This window comes from Spermophilus citellus, assembly GCF_964194105.1.
Source record: "Spermophilus citellus genome assembly, chromosome: 4".
In the NCBI taxonomy this organism is placed as follows: Eukaryota; Metazoa; Chordata; class Mammalia; order Rodentia; family Sciuridae; genus Spermophilus; species Spermophilus citellus.
This window is the reverse complement of record NC_138185.1, coordinates 54,255,603-54,273,952: the sequence shown is the minus strand read 5'-3', so window position 1 is coordinate 54,273,952 and position 18,350 is coordinate 54,255,603. Positions and strand designations below refer to the sequence as shown.

General features: G+C 38.3%; 1 protein-coding gene across 2 annotated transcripts in view; it reads left to right on the top strand.

The window, feature by feature from the left end:
• LRRK1 (leucine rich repeat kinase 1) overlaps positions 1–18,350 on the top strand; it is a 171,160-nt gene that overhangs the window by 55,046 nt on the left and 97,764 nt on the right. For both annotated transcript variants that reach the window (XM_081289694.1, XM_081289695.1), the window contains exon 3: positions 10,563–10,726. In XM_081289694.1, the coding sequence (XP_081145820.1) occupies positions 10,563–10,726 (164 nt within the window). The remainder of the gene's footprint in view (positions 1–10,562; positions 10,727–18,350) is intronic.

Genomic DNA, 18,350 nt, shown 5'->3' with positions numbered 1-18,350 from the left:
TGGATTCTGCTGTAGATGTTTAAAAGCAAACTCTGGGGAAAATACAGCTTGCAGTTGAACTGTTCCTGCCTGTCTCAGCAAGATGTGTCCCCAGGGTCTAGCTCAGCACATAGGAGATATTAAATATCTGTAGAATGAATAAGCACTAAGTAACTGAATTTTTGGAAAGAATTAGTCTTTGTAGCTCTGGATTTCTGTGTTTCTCTTTTACCATGAAAAAATCATGGAGGAATTGGTTCCTATTTCCTCTCTGGTTTTTCCATCCAATGAGATAGGCTCATCTCACCTTTTAGTTACCATGTCCTTACCATGCAGGATTAATTTGTACATTATATGCAGAATAAGGATCTCATGTTTGCTTGGGAATGCACAGCCTAGAATGCAGAAGTGTGGGCTTTGATGGCAAGGGTCCAAGTCTAAGTTCTGCTGTTGGGAACTGAGTGGGCAGCTTCCCTAACCACCTAGAGCAGTGGTCACTTCATGTTAAGTGGTGCTGAGAAGCCCAGCCTTGCATGGGTGTTGAGAGGAAGACAGATGTAAGCAGGGTGTTTCCCAGAGCATCTGGCAGGGCGCAATAAATAGCAGCATTGCTGAAACATGAAGTATTATTATAGACCATTTTATTTTATCTTTTAAAATCTGGGTCATCTGCATCAATTACTATTCCATGAGATTTTCTTGCTCTTTCTTTTTTTTCAAGCACAACATACGGGTGTATCTAAGTGCATACAAGATGCTTCTGTGTAGATAATTCCATCACAGAACTAGTTCATTAGGCCAGGTTGAAAGTAGTTCATTTTTTGCTGGATATATTGTCTCTTAATATATTTTTTCCTTAATTTCAAAAGCAGTATAAGCTTGGTGCAAAAAGAGAAAAAGGCTGAAAACACAGGAAAACACAAAGAGAAAAAGACTCTAGCCATTTCCTTTACTAAAGATAAACATCACTATCATTTTATGTGTACCTTTCAGGTGTTCTAGAGAGAGAGACTCCATTGGTACAAACAAAAGGCTGCATATATTATCCATGCTCATAAGGAACTTGCTTTTTCCCAAAAATCTTTTAATCACACATAGTGTGCAAACCTGAAATTAAGGCTTTCATTCTGTAGATTTTTTAAGAGTGTTAATCGGTGTTCTTTGTTATATATTTTTCTGTGATGTTTTCTAGTGTATGTCCCGTATCCTATGCCTAAACTTAATATGCTAAGTACTCATATTACTCTCATACTACTCCTTGATCTTCATCATTATCAGTTTCAATAGCTGCATAATAGTCCCTCGTTTGAAATTATAGGAGGTCCTACACTGGAAAGCAGATGAATGGAAACTCCACGGGCTCTGGAGTTAGAAAGTGGTGCTTCTACTCTTGCCCCTGCCTCTCTCTAGTTCTAAAAATTTGTAGGCCAATGTCTCATTTTGGCCTGTATCATTTGTGAAATGGTTGCCCGGACACTTCTTTCATAGTTTTGCCATGAACATTAAATTACGTAAATCAGTCCCGTTCCTGCAAGCCCTGGGCATCACTTTAAGCCACTCCCTACTTCCCTGGCATTGACCAGTTTCCTGATTGGCTGGTTCTTCCCTCAACAGTTAGCTAAAGAGAGCAGTTTCACAGTTCAGTGCTACATGATTCTTCAGGTTAATACTGAGGAGATAAAGCCACTGAGTGAACCAGCACAGCCTTTTCGGGGATTCTCATAGAGGATTTTCTTCTTGCGTTCTGAAATAGTCATGTCATTTGCCAAGTCTCCCACAACGGCTGTCATACCATACAATGGGCCAGTTGCACCACCCTCGAGCTGGTAATGCATGTTGTAAAAATTTCACTGTCAAGGGAATATAACAATTATTTTAGGAATAATTGTATTTTTTGTTGCTAAAGAAAAATAGGATTTTGACACAACTTCTCCCTCTCCCATGGGCTCTCTGTATATGTAACCACCAGTCTCCTTTTTATTAACAAAAAATTTCCAATGGTTTGGGGAAATAGGCACAGAGAAGTTGTAAGTTTGTGCAGGGAAGCTTTGCTGGACTGAGATATGCTTGCCTCCGAGCTACAGCTGGTCGGTGTCAGCTCCCAGCTGGCCCCTTGCTCTTTGCTTTCTTTTCTGATCTGGTGGAGTGACTGGTAGGATGGTGCTGAGGATCAGCCATCTGGAGCCAGGGAGGAATTACCACGGAGGGTCACCCTGGGGGCTGTGTCATCCTCCCCCTACACGCACCCTGCAACCTCTGCATCTTCCCCGAAGAAATAGAGGGTTGGATTTCACAGTAACGCGACCCAGAGATGAAAACTGCTGCTGAGGCTGAAACCTTCGGGTGATATCTGGGGAAGAGAGAAGCACCCTGCCCGCCGTAGGACTGTAAACCCAGGGCCACAGAGGCTGGGAGGGCATCAGTTCCAAGGCAGGCCATCCTGCTGTCCCCGGCACTGTGGTCACTGGGGATTCGGTGGAGGATGGCACAGGAAGATCATTAAACAACTATGATCAGGTTGGTAGCATCCTAAAGCTTACTTGTGTTTGTTCTGCAGTGAGCTCTGGATCAATGGAGCAATTTTACTTCTTGTTACTCTATTGATGGAGGGGAATGCAATTTTTTAAAATGTCACAGATATGCAAATGAAATGGCAGTGTCCTTTCAAAGAGACACAAATGCTCCTCTCAAATGTGAGAATGCCACCCGTTTTGAACTGATAAACAGCATTTGTCTTCCATTGTACATACTTTTTTTGATGGGGAAGAGAGAAAATGCGCGCGCGCACACACACACACACACACACACACACGGCCTAAGTCGGGATTTAACAGAATTAAAGCCACTTTCCTATCACCTCTCCATTGCTGTGCATTTGTAGAGTAAAATAGTTGATAGAGAAGTTTATTCCAATCATTGTATTAGGAGAGATGATTTAGTAAATTCTGTTCTAGAAGAAAAGGTGAGGATGACATCAGGACAGAACATTCTCAGAGACTGACAGACAAAGGAGGTGTCTTTCAAGGTCTGCTTGAATAGCACACTGAGCTATTGCAATAAGTGACATGGTTCCTATAGTCAAGAGTTACCCTATTATATTTGGAGAATTCTGTTTCCTTATTGCCCTCAAAATCATGAAAGATTAAAGAGTGATTTCTATAGTCAGAATAATTTGTTCTCCTAAAACAAGAATTAAGGAAATGGTCTTTAGAGACTGAGTTATTGGCAACTACACTCACCTCTATTTGAAATGGCTGACTAAATGGAACATAAATATGGAAAGTATTTATTTATAAATGGGATGCTAAATTGAAAGTGATTATCAAGGACAAAATGATAATCTGGTTGTACAGGTTTTAAAATACTTCTTCACATAATGAACTTTAATTTACTCCACATCCAGCACATTGAAGTATCAGGATATAGCCAAGGCAAGCATTTATTATCAACCAAGAATAGTGCACTTATTCACCCAGAGTGTATTGTAAATGTTTCTTGTATTATCGACTAACTCTTTGTACTATGTCCATAACTCTAGCCATTTGCTACATTAAAATCTACATATAGATTTTTCTCTCACTGGTTCATACTTCTGACTCTACTAAAATCAAACAAGGAGCACCACTAAAAAATGAACCATGCTCTTGGTTCATCCTTCTCTTTCTTTACTTAAGTAAGTACTTGGTTAAATATATTAGTTTGCATTAAAAGCAAGTGGGAATCCCATTTGTAGTTCTCTGTGTGTGTGTTTGAAAAGTGAATTGCTACATAGGAAAACAATGACATGAATTATAATAAAACAAAAAAGGGAATTTTTTAAAAATTTGAAACTAAACTATTCTAATGTTTAGTTTACTGTTATTTTCCTAGTGGTTTTTGCTACTTATTTGGAACATTAATGTCTCATTGAAATAGAATCAGTCTGGGAGGTTTATACGCTTTAATATGAACTTTAAATCTGCATGAGGAATATATTTAGAACTGTGATGTGCTATGGCATAAAAGAATCTATTTGGAAAAATTGATGAATAAGTACAAATAACTAAATTTAAATAAGTGTAAAAACATGAATAATCTCAAATAGTATAAATCCATTCCCCAGGGTTTAAAGTTTAAATCAAAAGTAACCAATTCTCAGATGCAAAACTAGTATTTTGGAGGACAAAAATTCTATGAAATTATATTCCTCCAAGGAAAGAAGATGTTTGACATTGGTAAGGAGCAGTTTCTGCCCTTTTTGGTAATATATTTATGCTTTATTTAGCTTTATCAATGAGGATGTATTTGTTTTTACCTGTGTGATTTCTTAGTTTTCAATAAAGCAGTACTATGATTCCACTGTAAATAATTTGGAAAATTAAGAAGAAAAGTCTTTCGTAATTCTGTTCCTAATTCCCCACAGCCATCCTTAATGCTTATTGTTAGAATTTTGGGGGGTTTTGTTTGGTTTGGTTTGGTTTGCTAACCATTCTCTTTACGATTTCTTAAAATTAAATGAGGTTGGCCGCACAGATTAAATGCATGCACATCAACTGGTATTTTCCCAGCCCCATTGTGTCCTTCCAACAGTTTGATTAGACTAGAGCCCCAGCTCACAGGATCAGTGAGGGTGGCCTTGTGGTGTCCAGACAATTTAAGAAAGACAGATTTGAAACCAAAAAAAAAAACACACAACACTGAACAACGTAAAGAGAACTGAGCAAGTTGCAGATTCTTATTTTGTCATTTACTCCACATACACGGGCAATATTTTTAAATCACTCTTGTAACTTCACATGCACCATGTGACCTGCATGTGACCTGAGTCCCACCTTCACAATGTCCCTTCACTTGAGCTTCACTTGTATTTATTTTCTTAACACAAACAGAAGAGATTAGTTTGTACCTACTCTCCCATGTGCGTGCACACACACGCACATACACTTGCTTTTTACTAAATAAGGAGAATATTTGTTTAATTCCGAAAGATGAGTCATGACATAATTAAGTACCCACTTCTGATGGAGGATGCTGTGGTGATTCTACCTCCTTCTCACCTCTGCTAATGGCCTCTCTCCCTCTGGTCTGCTCTCAGATGTCTCAGGGTCTCTGACCATAAATAATTTATGGGGATTGTCTGAGCATGTTGGAAAGCAAAACTGCTTCATGCACATGTATTACCACTTCACACTAAGCCTTCTCCTGGTTCCTCTTTCCAAAAATACCCAGCCAAAGAAACTGGTAATCTCCACACAGACCCTGTAACCCTCCACTGGCATTTGAGGAGTAACACCTGTTGTCTGGTGACCATCCATTTTCATGGATTTTCAGAACAATTCCCTGGGAACTAGTGCAAACCACGGCTTTGGGAATTGTTAAGATCCTGGTGAGAAGGACTTTTTCCTCTGTATGCAGCATGTCTCTGCCTTCCTCCAGAGCAGGATTTCTGGGTCCGTAGTGGAGCTCATTCTGTATGTCATATGGCAGGTCTTATTTAGGATATGATATTGTGACTCACCTTTCCTCCAAACATGGTATTGTGAAAAGTTTCAAAAACATAGTAAAGAATGGAACCAGTTACATATGTAATAGGAGTTGTAATGCATTCCACTGTTATATATAAATAATAATAAAAAAAAAGATTGGTGGGAAAAAATAAAAGTCAGGTGATGTGACACTAAAGGGGTGGGCAAGGAAGGATCATACTACGATGATAGATCAGAGAAAACCTCTGGGAAGAAATAACATTTGAGCTGAGATCTGAATAACCAAAAGTTCCTGAGGAAAGCACCCCAGAGAGAGGTAACACCAACTGAGCAAAATAGTGAACAAGACACAGAATGGGACCAGATGCAAGGAAGATAGGCAGGGGACTTCTTTGGGGACTTGGTATGAGTTTGGATATTACTCTACGGGTAATGACAGACTTCCCAGTATTTTAACTGGAGGACTGATACAATCTGATGTGTTTTAAAACAATGGTTCTAGGATTCCACTGTAAGTTTTGATGGAGAAAATCAAGAGACCAACCTTCCTGCTAAGAACAATATATAAAAACTCGAGAATGGGGAGGGAGGCAAGTTCATGAAGACATCAGAGGGATCACAGGAATGAGAATTTGAGGAACCAAAAATACAGAAAGAAGGGAAACAATGAGGTGAGCTAAAGAGTTAATATGGTCCTGGACCAAAGACTGGACACATTAGAACAGAATAAAGACTCAAGAAACACAGCCACAGGAACATCGTCATTTGTACATTAATTTAGCTGCCACTGCATTACAGTGGATCAACAGGGGAGTCTTTTTAAAAAATGGTGGTTGGTTTACTGAATATCTACATAATGAAAAAACTAACCTCGATCACTCCACCAAACTCATTCCCAAGTACTTACATTTCCTAAATGTAAATTGTTAATAATAATGCTTTTAAGTGAAAAATTAGAAGGATATTTATAGCATCAGAGTAGGTAAATATTTCTTCAATAAGACATAAAAGAGACTCATGATATAGGAAAAGTAAAAAATTGAACTTAATTAAAATTAGGACATTCTGGAGACCAAAACATATTAAAAGAATAAAGTTGAAAACTGAAAAAGAAAAAAAAAAAGAATGGAATTCCAGAGTACACAGATCTGCCCCCATGTGGCGCACCATAAACATGTTCTACAGTTGCTGTCCCACATGTTTGCAATCTCATTTTTAGTGCATTTCAAAGTAGGTTCAAGTGTCTGTGTAATTCAACCTTATATACTTGAGTAGGCATATTATTGACTAATGTTTGATATTTTCGTAGTTGTTTTGGGGTAAGACGTATGTGAAGTGAAATGCACCAAACTTAAATGGACTTTTTGACAAGTTTTGACAAGAAAAGCACCTGTGAGTGCGATGCAAACTCCACCAAGACTTGGAGCCATCGACCCAGAAGATGTACTTATCCCCTCTCCCTGAAAAATGTCACTGCCTACCCTGCCCACAAGAACTACTCTTCTGGGGTTTTTTTTCCCAATCCAGATTAGAACAGAATATAAATGGCATCACTTTCATACATGGTTTTTCACTCAGCAGTATGGTTTTGAGATTCCTGTCAGTCATTTCCTCCTTATTGTGGAATAGTTACTGTACCACCTTTGTTGAATCCATTCTCCTATAGATGGACACTTGGGCTATTTACAATTTGGAAATATTATGACTGAAATTGCTCTGAACATTCTTGTATAACTTTTGGTGTATATTTATAAATATCTAAGGATGGCACTGATGGCTCAGAGGGTCAGTATAGTTTTTTAAAACCACCAGACCTGTTTCCAAAGTGGTGGTAACGTTTTACATTCTAATCAATAAAATATGAGCATTCTGGTTGTTCCGTATCCCTATCAAAACTGTCAGTCTTTTTAAAAATTTAACCATTCTGGTGGGAGTATCATGGTATCACATTATGGTTTTAATTTGTGTTTCCCTGATGACTAACAATATTGAGCTCTTTGAATATCTTCCACCATTCATATCTTTGCCCATTTTTAATTGGCTTGTTTTTCTCATTATTGAGTTGTAGGAGCTTTTATATGGTAGATACCATTCCTTTTCAGACATACATTTTATAGGTATTTTATTCCAGTCTGTAATTCACCTATTCATCTTTAAGTGGTACCTTTAGATCAGCTGATGTTTTAATTTTGATGAAGAATAATTCAGCAATTTTCCTTTCATGGTGTTGGTTTTCTGTGATCTGTTGTGTTAGTCATCTTTTCTTCACTATAGTAAAGTAACTGACACAGGCAATTGATGAAAAAAGGTTTTGCTCACAGTTTTAGAGGTGTAAGTCCCTGCATCAGGTCAGGTATGTTAAGGACTTCCTGGTTGATGGCAGATGGTGGAGTGCATACAGAATCAGACAAGCGATCACATCTTGGACTATGAGAACTACCAGGGGTCGCATACGAATGACCCTCTTCACACCCTCAAAGACCTGAGGAGCTCCCAAGTGTCCCAAACCTTTAAAGCTTCCGCCACCTTGCAATGGTGACATCCTGGGGAACAAACCTTTAATCGCAGTGGATCCTTGGGGGACACCCAAACCACACCCAAACCAAAGCACCTACCCAAGAAACTATTTCCTCTCAATTCATGTTCTCCTATGTGCTTTTCTAGGAGCTTTGTAACTTTAGCCATTAGATGTAGCCACTATCCATCTCAAACTAGTTTTTATGTATGGTGATCTTTTTGTTCAATGAGGATGTCCAGTTATACCAGCACCATCTGTTGAAAAGATGTTGCTCTTTTTATTGTACTACTTTGGTACTCCAGTTGAAAATCAATTGTATGTTCAAGGATGGGTCTATTTCTTAACTCTCTTTTCTGTCCATGAAGCTATTAGTTTATACTAGTACCACGCTGTCTTGATTACCATAGCACTACAGTAAGCCTTGAAACCAGGTACTATAAATTCTCCAATCTTTCTTCTTTTTCAAGACTGCTTTGAATATTCTGGGTTATTCAAATTTCCATATGAATTTGAGAATCAGGTTGTCAATTTTTGCACCAAAAAAAAGCCTAATGGGATTAATGTTAGGTATAAATTAAGGCTATAGATGAAATCATGGAGAATTGACATCTTAACATTCTTCTAATTCACAAACATTATATAAAGTTTTCCCGTTTATATAGGTCTTGCTTAATTCTTCTCAGCAGTATTTTACAGTCTATAGATATTTCCTGACTTTTGCTAAATTTATTTCTAAGCTTGTCATTTTTCTGGTGCATTAAGCAGTTTTCCATCACTATGATAAAATACCCAAGACAAAAAACTCATAAAGAGAAAAGCATTATTTTGTTTCAAAGTTTTGGAGTTGTCAGTCCATAATTGAATGGCCTATTGTTTGGGGCCTATGGCAAAGCAGCATATCATGGAGGAAGCACAGGGTGATGCAAAACCTTACCTTATAGTCAAAAAGCAAAGAGAGAGCAAGGAAGAGATGTTTCCCCAAATCCCCTAAAAGAGCATGTTTCTGATTACCTAAGAGCTCCCACGAGGTCCCCCCTGCTAAAGTCTCCACCGCTCTAAGTAGCACCAGTGTCTGAACCAAGCCTTTAACAAAGGGCTTTGGGAGACATTTAAAATCCTAATTTAGACTATGGATTTCTCTAAATAAATTAAATTTTTTTTCTAATTTTCCAAATGCTAGCTGCTACTATGTGATTTACTTTTGTGATGCATGTGTTTGGAAGTCAACTCAGTATTTACATTAGAAAGAAAAAGACAAGATAAAGCCTGTTTTATTTATCTCTTCAATGAGACAGCAGTATGATGGAACTGATTACCCCCAGCTCAGTTTGTCTCTTCCTGGCTTTGCAAACTTGGCCAAAAATTAATAGAATAGAATTCTCTTCCTATTTCTGCTCCCACTCAACACAATCAGAATTTGAGTCCTCATTCTGTAGAGTTTTTCCTGTAACATCTATAGAGAGAAAGCTTTAACTCTGGTTCCCTGACCTGGTTCACTGACCTGTTGAGAAATCTGGTAAAAGCCTTGAATTTTTCATGAGAGAAAACTGCACGCACACACACACACAGAAAGAGAGAGAGAGAGGGAGAGAGAATTTTGTGTACATTGTAAGATATCTGGGGAACTTCTGAAGTTTAATTGTCATCCTTTGTGGTCCCATAGACACCTAATTATGAACCTCTGTTCTAGAGTGGGACATTGATCAGGGGAGGGGCCGTACTTCTCTGTGTCTTCAGCACCCAGCAGGGTTTTAACAGTGTCCCAGCTGCTCAGTTAGTGTCCACGTTCACCAAATGTCCCTACTGCACTGAAGCTTTCTTGGAGACTGGTCTCTCCTCCCAAGCAGCAGTAGGTGCTCAGTTGGCCTGGAGCAGCCCAGTACCTTCCTCCCTTGGGGTCCACTGTTAGAAAACAGGAATGCTTCACTGAAGAGCCACAGTTCAGTTCAGATAACCAGAGTGACAGAACCAGGTGGCATCTTAGGGACATCCTGGGCCAGTCATACCCATGGTCTGATCACATTCGGAGGCTCTGAGTTTCAGGGAATTGCCCAAGATCATAGCATGCCCTATTTGTTCAGGGGCAGGAGTGAAGTGAGTGCTGCAGATCCTAAGTCCTGTGCCTCTGTGGGGTTTTCTAGCCAGGGAGTAGGGGCTGGGGAAAACCTATAGATTTCCACACCCTCAGAATGACACAGCAGGGGGGCAGTTTGTCTGGGCCGCCTGCTCTCCCCCCAAAGCCCCTGCTCGTCCCCTGCTGTCTGTGAAGTCAGCCAGCAGCCCCACACCAGGCAGCTTCCCCTGGGCTCTGGAGTAGCTCCAGGTGGCAGACTCATGGCAGAATCCCCAGAGCTGTGCTCAACTGCCTGGTGAGCAGACAGCCTGGCTTCGGCATCAGCCCCAGAAAGCCTCTTCCTGAAGGGCGACAGGTCCCCAGTGTGACGAAGTTTGGTGACGACAGCACTTCAGGGCAATCCTTTCTCTTCCTGCAGCCCCCAGAATTATGTCACGGACAGCACATCCCTCTGCTGTCATCTCCAGTCACTCTTGAGCATACTGTCAGTGACAGTCACACAGTGTGTGTGCTTCCTCCCATGCAGGTGCCGGGGATATGGGCAGCAAGCTGTCTGCAACAGGCGGGGACTCCACAGCAGGGTCCCCCAGGACAGAAGACATTCACACCGCATACAAGAAGGGAGACCTCAGCAGGGCCCGCCACCTGCTCAAGGAGGCTTATGAGGAGAGCACATCCCAGCTGGAAAAGGTAGGAGGGATTTGCACCCCAGGGCCACCACCGCAGTCCTGGGTTGGATGAGGGTTACTGCTAAGATTCATTCCTCATTGACATCTGTGTGTGTGTGTGTGTGTGTGTGTGTGTGTGTGGTGCTGGGGATTGAACCTAGGGCTTTGGGCATGCTAGGCCAGGGCTCTACCAACTGAGCTACATCCCCAGCCCATCATTGGCATGATCGAAATGGGGATTTTTTTTTATTGTGTCCTGAAAATACCTCATTTTGTTTGTGGGTACCATTCCTTCTAAGTCAACTTCTTCAGGGACTGTCATCACAGAAGCAGACCCCTTGCCACCTTTCTTATTTGGTGGTTTTTTTTTTTAATTTATATAAGACAGTGGAATGCATTACAATTCATATTACATATATAGAGCACTTTTTTTCATACCTCAGATTGTATACAAAGTGTATTCACACCAATTCGTGGCTTCATACATGCACTTTGGATAATGATGTTCTTTCAATGTCAGACCTTTAAGAGACACGGGTGGGGTAACTTACATGTAAAGAATAAAATACCATCTGTGAATTTAACCGACTATATTCTTTTACACTTTTTTCCATTATAAAAATAGCACAAGCTCAAAAAAAGAAAATTTAGAAAAGCTGTAAAAGTAAGGGGAAAAGAATAAAAATGTAACCATGCTTCGAGTACAAACAATCCCACTTAACAGTTTTTGTGTATTTTTCTTCCAGCTTGCTGATCTGAGCATATGTTGTTATTTCTAATATAGTTATATTATAAATATGGTTTTGCATGTTCTTCTTATTCTTGGATAATATGTCAAAATTTTTCTGCGTGACTATAAATTCCTTATGTCACCTTTGATGGCTGTGTGATATTCCATCTGGTAGAGAGACCATAATTTACCCAGCTGCTTCTCTTGTTTAGATATTTAGATGATTTCTAATTTTTTACTACTACAAAATAATACTATGTTGAATGTTTTTGCCTAATTCTTTTCTTATTGTAAAGTTATTTTCTAAGCATAGATTTGTAGGAATTGTGAATGTATTGTTGTGGGGCAGGTCACTCAGAAAACACACCAAGTCCCAGTTTTGTCTAAATTGAAGAGTCTTTATTTAGCCGGCCGGACTGTGACTGCCCCTTGCAGGACCCATAACTGCCTCTGCTAGGAACAGCCCTGAACCTGAGCATTTTAGGATATTTAAAGACAAAAGCCACATCCAGGTTGGCATTGCTGCAAGCAAACAGGTACAGAAGCTGAATTGGACAGGTAATGAGACTATACAATGGGTACATTGGTATTTCCCACAGGACTTTCCAGATTGGCATAAGTAGAAGGGAAATGGGTCAAAATAACCCTAGTTCGGTACAAGTTAGAGAGTGGTTACTAATGGCTGGACAATCAATCTCTGACAAGGTACATTGACCAAGAAAAATGGAAACCAATGGAGAACAATTTTACATTGTATAAGAATTGCTGTTTTGTGTTACCAAGTATACTACCCTAGGAACTATTAATGGGTACAGAGGCAGGGCTTTCCCATGGGAGAAGCATTTCTTACATGATTTAGAGTCTCAGGGTACAACATGCTTGAGAATTAAGGGGAGGGCATTTGCAATCCCTCTGACTGTGAATTCACAGTGTGTTTGGGAAGGGCCCCCATTCTGTATGGGCCCATGACCTAACTGTTCCATCCACAGGAGGAGATGGCTACATAAACATGTCTGTGCCCCAGCCATAGAAAACCATGTGGCACTCCAACAAAATAAAATAAGAATGTTGAGGTTTTCTTTTTACCTTACACTTACAGAAGCTGGTAACCCAGAAACACAAACTCATACAGGCAATGCCCAAAGAAAACCTACTGTCTTGAGCCAAAAAAACCAGGCAAAGGGCAAGCAGAAAATTTATAGGCAATAGCCAACCTACATACCACAGGAATACTTGCAACCCCAGCCCTACCTCTCATCTGCCAAGGCCAGGTGGACAGCCTAGACTTTCACCTTTGCCAGTATGTAACAACCTTTCCCAATCTTCCTTACCTCCAGGGTATCTGGGAAGGAGCTGGGATATTGATCCCTTCCAGGTAGTAACAAATCTCCCCTATCAGCGGAGACAATGTGGGAAACCTGGACTTCCATCTTCTCCTGACTTATCTGGCAGTAAGGAGACACTCCTCCTCCTCCAAGCCAGCGAGGAATTATAGCAAGCCTAATGATGAACCCAAAGTCCAACCTGTGCCCAGCAATAATAAGGAGTCCCTCCCCCTGGGTGTTAACCAATTCTAGTATAGTAATAAGGTGGCACCCTTGTTGACACACCAGAGCAGTTAGTAGAGTCTATATTCAGATCTTAAATAAGATTCAGAGTCTTAAAATATATCTCCCCAAATTCTCTGATTCTAATAAAAAAAAGACAGAAAAATTCATATGAGGAACCATAAAAATTTCAAACTCAATGAAAAAAGACACAAACATACACCAACAGCAAGATGACTCAGAAGTTAGAAATATCTGACAAGGATTCTAAAGCAGACATTATAAAAAATGCTTCCAAATTATGAGCACACATAAATGAAAAAAATAGAAAATTGCAGAAAAGGGATGTTTTGGCAAAGAAATGAAGATACCAGTAGAACAAAATGGAAATTTTAGAACTTAAAAATATTATGGCTGAAGTTTAAAAAAAATGGATGGTCTCAATTCTAGAAAAGAGAAGATAAAGGAAAGAAATAGTAAACTTTGAAGGTAGAACAATGGAAATTACCCAAATAGAAAAAAAAAAAAAACAGAAAGGGAAAGAGAAAAATAGGCTGTAAATAAATGAGTAGATCTGATAGCTAATATTCATGTCATCAAAGTCCAAGAAGGAGAGTATAAAGAAGGCAGGACTGAAAGAGTACTTAAAACTTCTGAAAAATGGCCAAAAGAAGGTAAATTTTAAAAACAAATATAAGAGGCTGAATGAATCCCAAACAGAATAAATCTAATGAAATCCATTCCTAACATATCATAGTCAAACTTAAGAAAACAAAGCAAGCAAAAATCGAGAAGCAGCCAGAGAGATATATTGACCGCAGGAAAAAAACATTTCAGATGACAGTGAATTCTTGATCAGAGACCAAAAGACAAGAAGAAAGTGGCACATTTTTCAAGTGCTGAAAGGAAAAAAAAAAAGTTCAACTCAGAATGGCATATATTGGAGAACACAGCCTTCAGGAATGAAGGGAAAATACAGACATTCTAGAATAATGGAAAAATAAGAGGATTAATTTCCAGATGCTCTACGCTAAATGAATGTCTAAAGGAAATTTTCTAGACCCAGAGACAATGACAAAAAGAGGAAGCTTAGAACACCCAGAGAGAAGAAGGAATATGGAAACAGCAAAAATATAGGTAAATGAAATAAATTTTCAATTTGAAAATTGAAGCAGAAACCATAACATTGCCTAACATAGTTCTTAATATATAGAAAGAAAATGTTTAAGATGAGAATTATTTTATAAATGAAGAAGGGTCAAGTGATACAAAGAGATACGGTTTTTATGCTCCATTCAAAAATGGTAAAATGTTGAAAACAGTAGATTTTGATAAGTTATGTATCTATGATATAATGTGTATCTATGTATTATATGTATAATATAACTTGTAATGTGTACAAATACTAAAAAAAACTATGCAGGGAGATAATGCTCAAAACACTATAGATTAATCTAAATGAAATTCAAAAATTTTTAAGGGACTCACAGGAAGACAGGAAATGAAAACAGAAAAATGAAGCAGAGAGCAAACAGAAAACAATCAATCAAGCAAAATAATATGGTACACTTAAACCTTAACATCTAAATATTATATTAAACACAAATGGTCAAAATACATGAACTTAAAGACAGAGTTTACCAGAGTGGATTTTAAAAAGCATATGCAATTGTATACTGTCTGTAAAGAAAAAAAAAACTCATTTAAAATACAATGATATATGTAGGTTGAGAGAAAATGGATGGTAAAAGATATACTATGAAAACATTAATTTTCTGGCTATAGTAATACCAGAAAAGTAGGTATTAGAGCAAGAAAAATTACCATGGACACATAGGGTTATAATGATAAAGGACTTGATCCACCAAGAAAACATAGCAGTCTTAAATGCATATGCACCAAATGACAGAGCTACCAAAATTATGAAACAAAAGCTGATATAACTGAAAGGAGAACTAAATAAGTTCACAATTGTAGTTAGGGGCTAGAAGTTTTGACACTCTCTCTCTGAACAATTGATAGAACAATTAAACAGGAAATCATCCAGAATACAGAACAACACTATCAACCAACAGAATCTGACATTTATAAAACATTCCATTCAATAGCAGTAGATACACATTCTTTTCAAATGTCCACATACCATATGTCAAGATAAACCAATAACCTTGGCTATGAAACAAACCTCAACAAATTTTAAATAGTTGAAATCATACAGAATGTGTACTCCAACTTCAGTGGAATCAAAATAGAAATCAATAACAAAAAGACAATGGGACGATCTCCAAGGACTGGAAACTAACCACATACTTTAAAAGAATCTATGGGTCAAAGAGAAAGTTTCAAAGGAAACTTAAAACAAAATAGCTGAATGAAAATGAAAATACAAGAGAAAAGAGACAATCACCAATAATAAAGAAGGAAACAGAAAATATGACTACAGATCCTGGAGGCGTTGGAAGGATAATAGAGGGACACTGTGATCAACTCTATGCACATAAATTTGGCAACTTAGATAAAATGGACAAATCTTTCAAAAGTAGACACTACCACAACTTAATTAATATGAAACACATAATTTGAAGAATTCTTTAACCATTAAGGAAATTCAATTTGTAATTTTAAACCTTCTAAAAAAATAAATCTATAGCTCAGAAGATTTCACTGTAAGAATCCTTCATAGTCTCTTCCAGAAAATAGGAGGGAATACATTCCAACATTTCTATAAAGCCAATATTTCCAGAATCCCCAAACTAGACAAAGACAGTATAAAAGTAACCCCCCTCCAAAAAAAAAAAAAGAAAGAAAAATAGCAATCTCTAGTCTCCATCATGAATACAGATGCAAAAACTCAGCGGTAAATGAAAAGAATTACACACACCATGATCAAAGAGGCTTATTCCAGGGATATAAGACTGATTCTATATTTAATAATCAGCATAATCCTCCATATTAATAGACCAAAGACGAATATTTGCTTTACTACATCAATTTATGCAGAAAAGCCATTTGAAAAATTCAATTCCCATTCATGACTTAAGAATTCTCAGAAAATTAGAAATAAAGGGGAACTTCCTTCATCTAAAATCTACAAAATACCTACAACTAATACCATACCTGATGGTGGTCTTAGTCTGTGTGCTATTACTATTAACAAAATACCCACCATTGGGTAATTTATAAGGAAGAGAGGTTTTGATCTCATGGTTCTGGAGTCTCGCAAGATTCTCTTGCTGCATCATAACATGACAGAAAAGCAAAGAACAGGCAGATACATGTGGAGGAGATTGAAACACAAGAGGCAAATTCACCCAATAACAACTTGGTCTTCTCAGATACACACTCCCTTGATAAAGGCATCAATCCCTCTCAGTGACCTAATCACCTCTTAAAGGCACAACCTCCCAACACCACCACAGTGGTAAGCAAGATTCTATAGGAGTTTTGGAGGGGATAAACCATATTTGAACCATAGCAATGGTAAGGACCTCTTTCCCCCTAAGATCAGGAACAAGGCAAGGATGTCCACTCTCAATACAGTACCCCAAGTTCCATTCAAGAATAGTTATAATTATATTCAATAAGATACTATTCAGTGTACTACTGGAAGTCCTAGCCAGTACAATAAGGCAAGGAAATGAAATATATCTGACAGGGAAAAAACTAAAACTGTCCTCTATTTGCAGAGGATGGCCTATATAGAAAATGTGTGAATGAAGCAATCCATCGAAGAAAAAGTTGATAAATCAGATGATTCAAAATTAGAAACTTTTGCTGTGAAAAATTCTCTGTTATGAGGATAAAAAGACAAACTGTAGATGGGGAGAAAATATTTGCTAACTATACACCTGACAAAGTTCTCATATCTAGAAAATATAAAGAATTTTAAAAACTTTAACATTGAAAAGCAAAAAAAAAAAAAAAAAATCCAGTTCAGAAATGAATGAATTCGTGAAGAAATGTTTGTCTTAACAGGATATATAGGGAGCAAATAAGCACATGAAAAGCTGTTCAATATCCTTAATCATTAGGGAAATGCAAATTAAGACCATGATGAGAAATCACTGTGAACCCATTGTAATAACTAAATAGTGAAAAAAAAATCTGGTGGGAATACAAAGAAACTATCTCTCATACATTGCTGGTGAGAATGTCAAGTGATGAAGACACTCCAGAAGTGGTTTAGTAGTACATTAAAAAAACTAGAAGCACACTTACATTATGAGCCAGCAATTGAACTGAACATTTATTCTGGAGAAGTGAAACTTTAGTACCCACAAAAATGAGTGCACGGTTGTTTATCCCAGCTTTATTTGTAGTAGCCACAAACTAGATGTAATCAAAAACTCTCAGTTGACAAGGGGTTAAACATACCAGAGTCCTACTAAGCAATATAAAGATACTTATGGAAATGTACAGCAACTCAGTTGGTCTCCGGACATTATGCAGAGTGGAAGGTAAGCCAGCCTCCCAAGGTCATGTTCTATATGATTCCACTTTTAATTCCACAAAATGACAGAGATGGAAAAGAGATTAGTGGTTGCCTGGAGATCAGGGTATGGAGAGGACCGTGGTTGAGACTCAAAAGGGGTAGTGGGAAGGAGATTCCCATGGTAAAGGAAAGTTCCGTGTCTGGATTGTGGTGGTAACACATGTGATGACATAGTGTCAGAGTTATATACACAGGTCTTACTAAAATGGTCTTACCAGTTTTGATGATGGTAAGATGTTACCATTGGGGAAAACCAAATGAAGGCTAATCACATCTTCATGTACTATTTTTTGCAACATCCCATGAATTTCTAGTTATTTAACAGTGAAAAGAAAAAGTAAAAACAAGTGAAATATAATTCCACTTTCATAGATTATAAAAACTCACAAAAACGAATGCTTGGTGTGGGAAGTCAGGATGGTGGTTCCTCCTGTTAGGGCAGTGACAGGAAACAGACACAGTGGTCCTTCTGGGCTCAGGGCACTATTCTGCTCTTTGGTCTGGGACCAGTCACACAGGTGCGATCAAGTGGGAGTTCATGAAACTGAGCACTTCTAACTTTTTTCACTCTTCTAGGTTATGTAATAAACTGATAAAAAGTTATAATGAGTTAGGTAAAAAGAACATTTGGTTTTGCACAGACTACCTGTGAGTATGTATGGATAAACATGTCCTGGAAGGCTTGTGAGAGAGCTTTCCTTTGCAGAGGCGCGTTAGTTGATGGAGCTATAGAAAGTCATCTATTTTTTATTTTTTTACTAAATTAAATTAAATACATACTCCAGAGCCTCTGGGCTGTCTTCAGCCAGAGAATCAGCTCCAGCTCCTCCCACTTTCTGGATCCCTCTTGACCTTGGGCTGGCTTAGTGAGATCTCC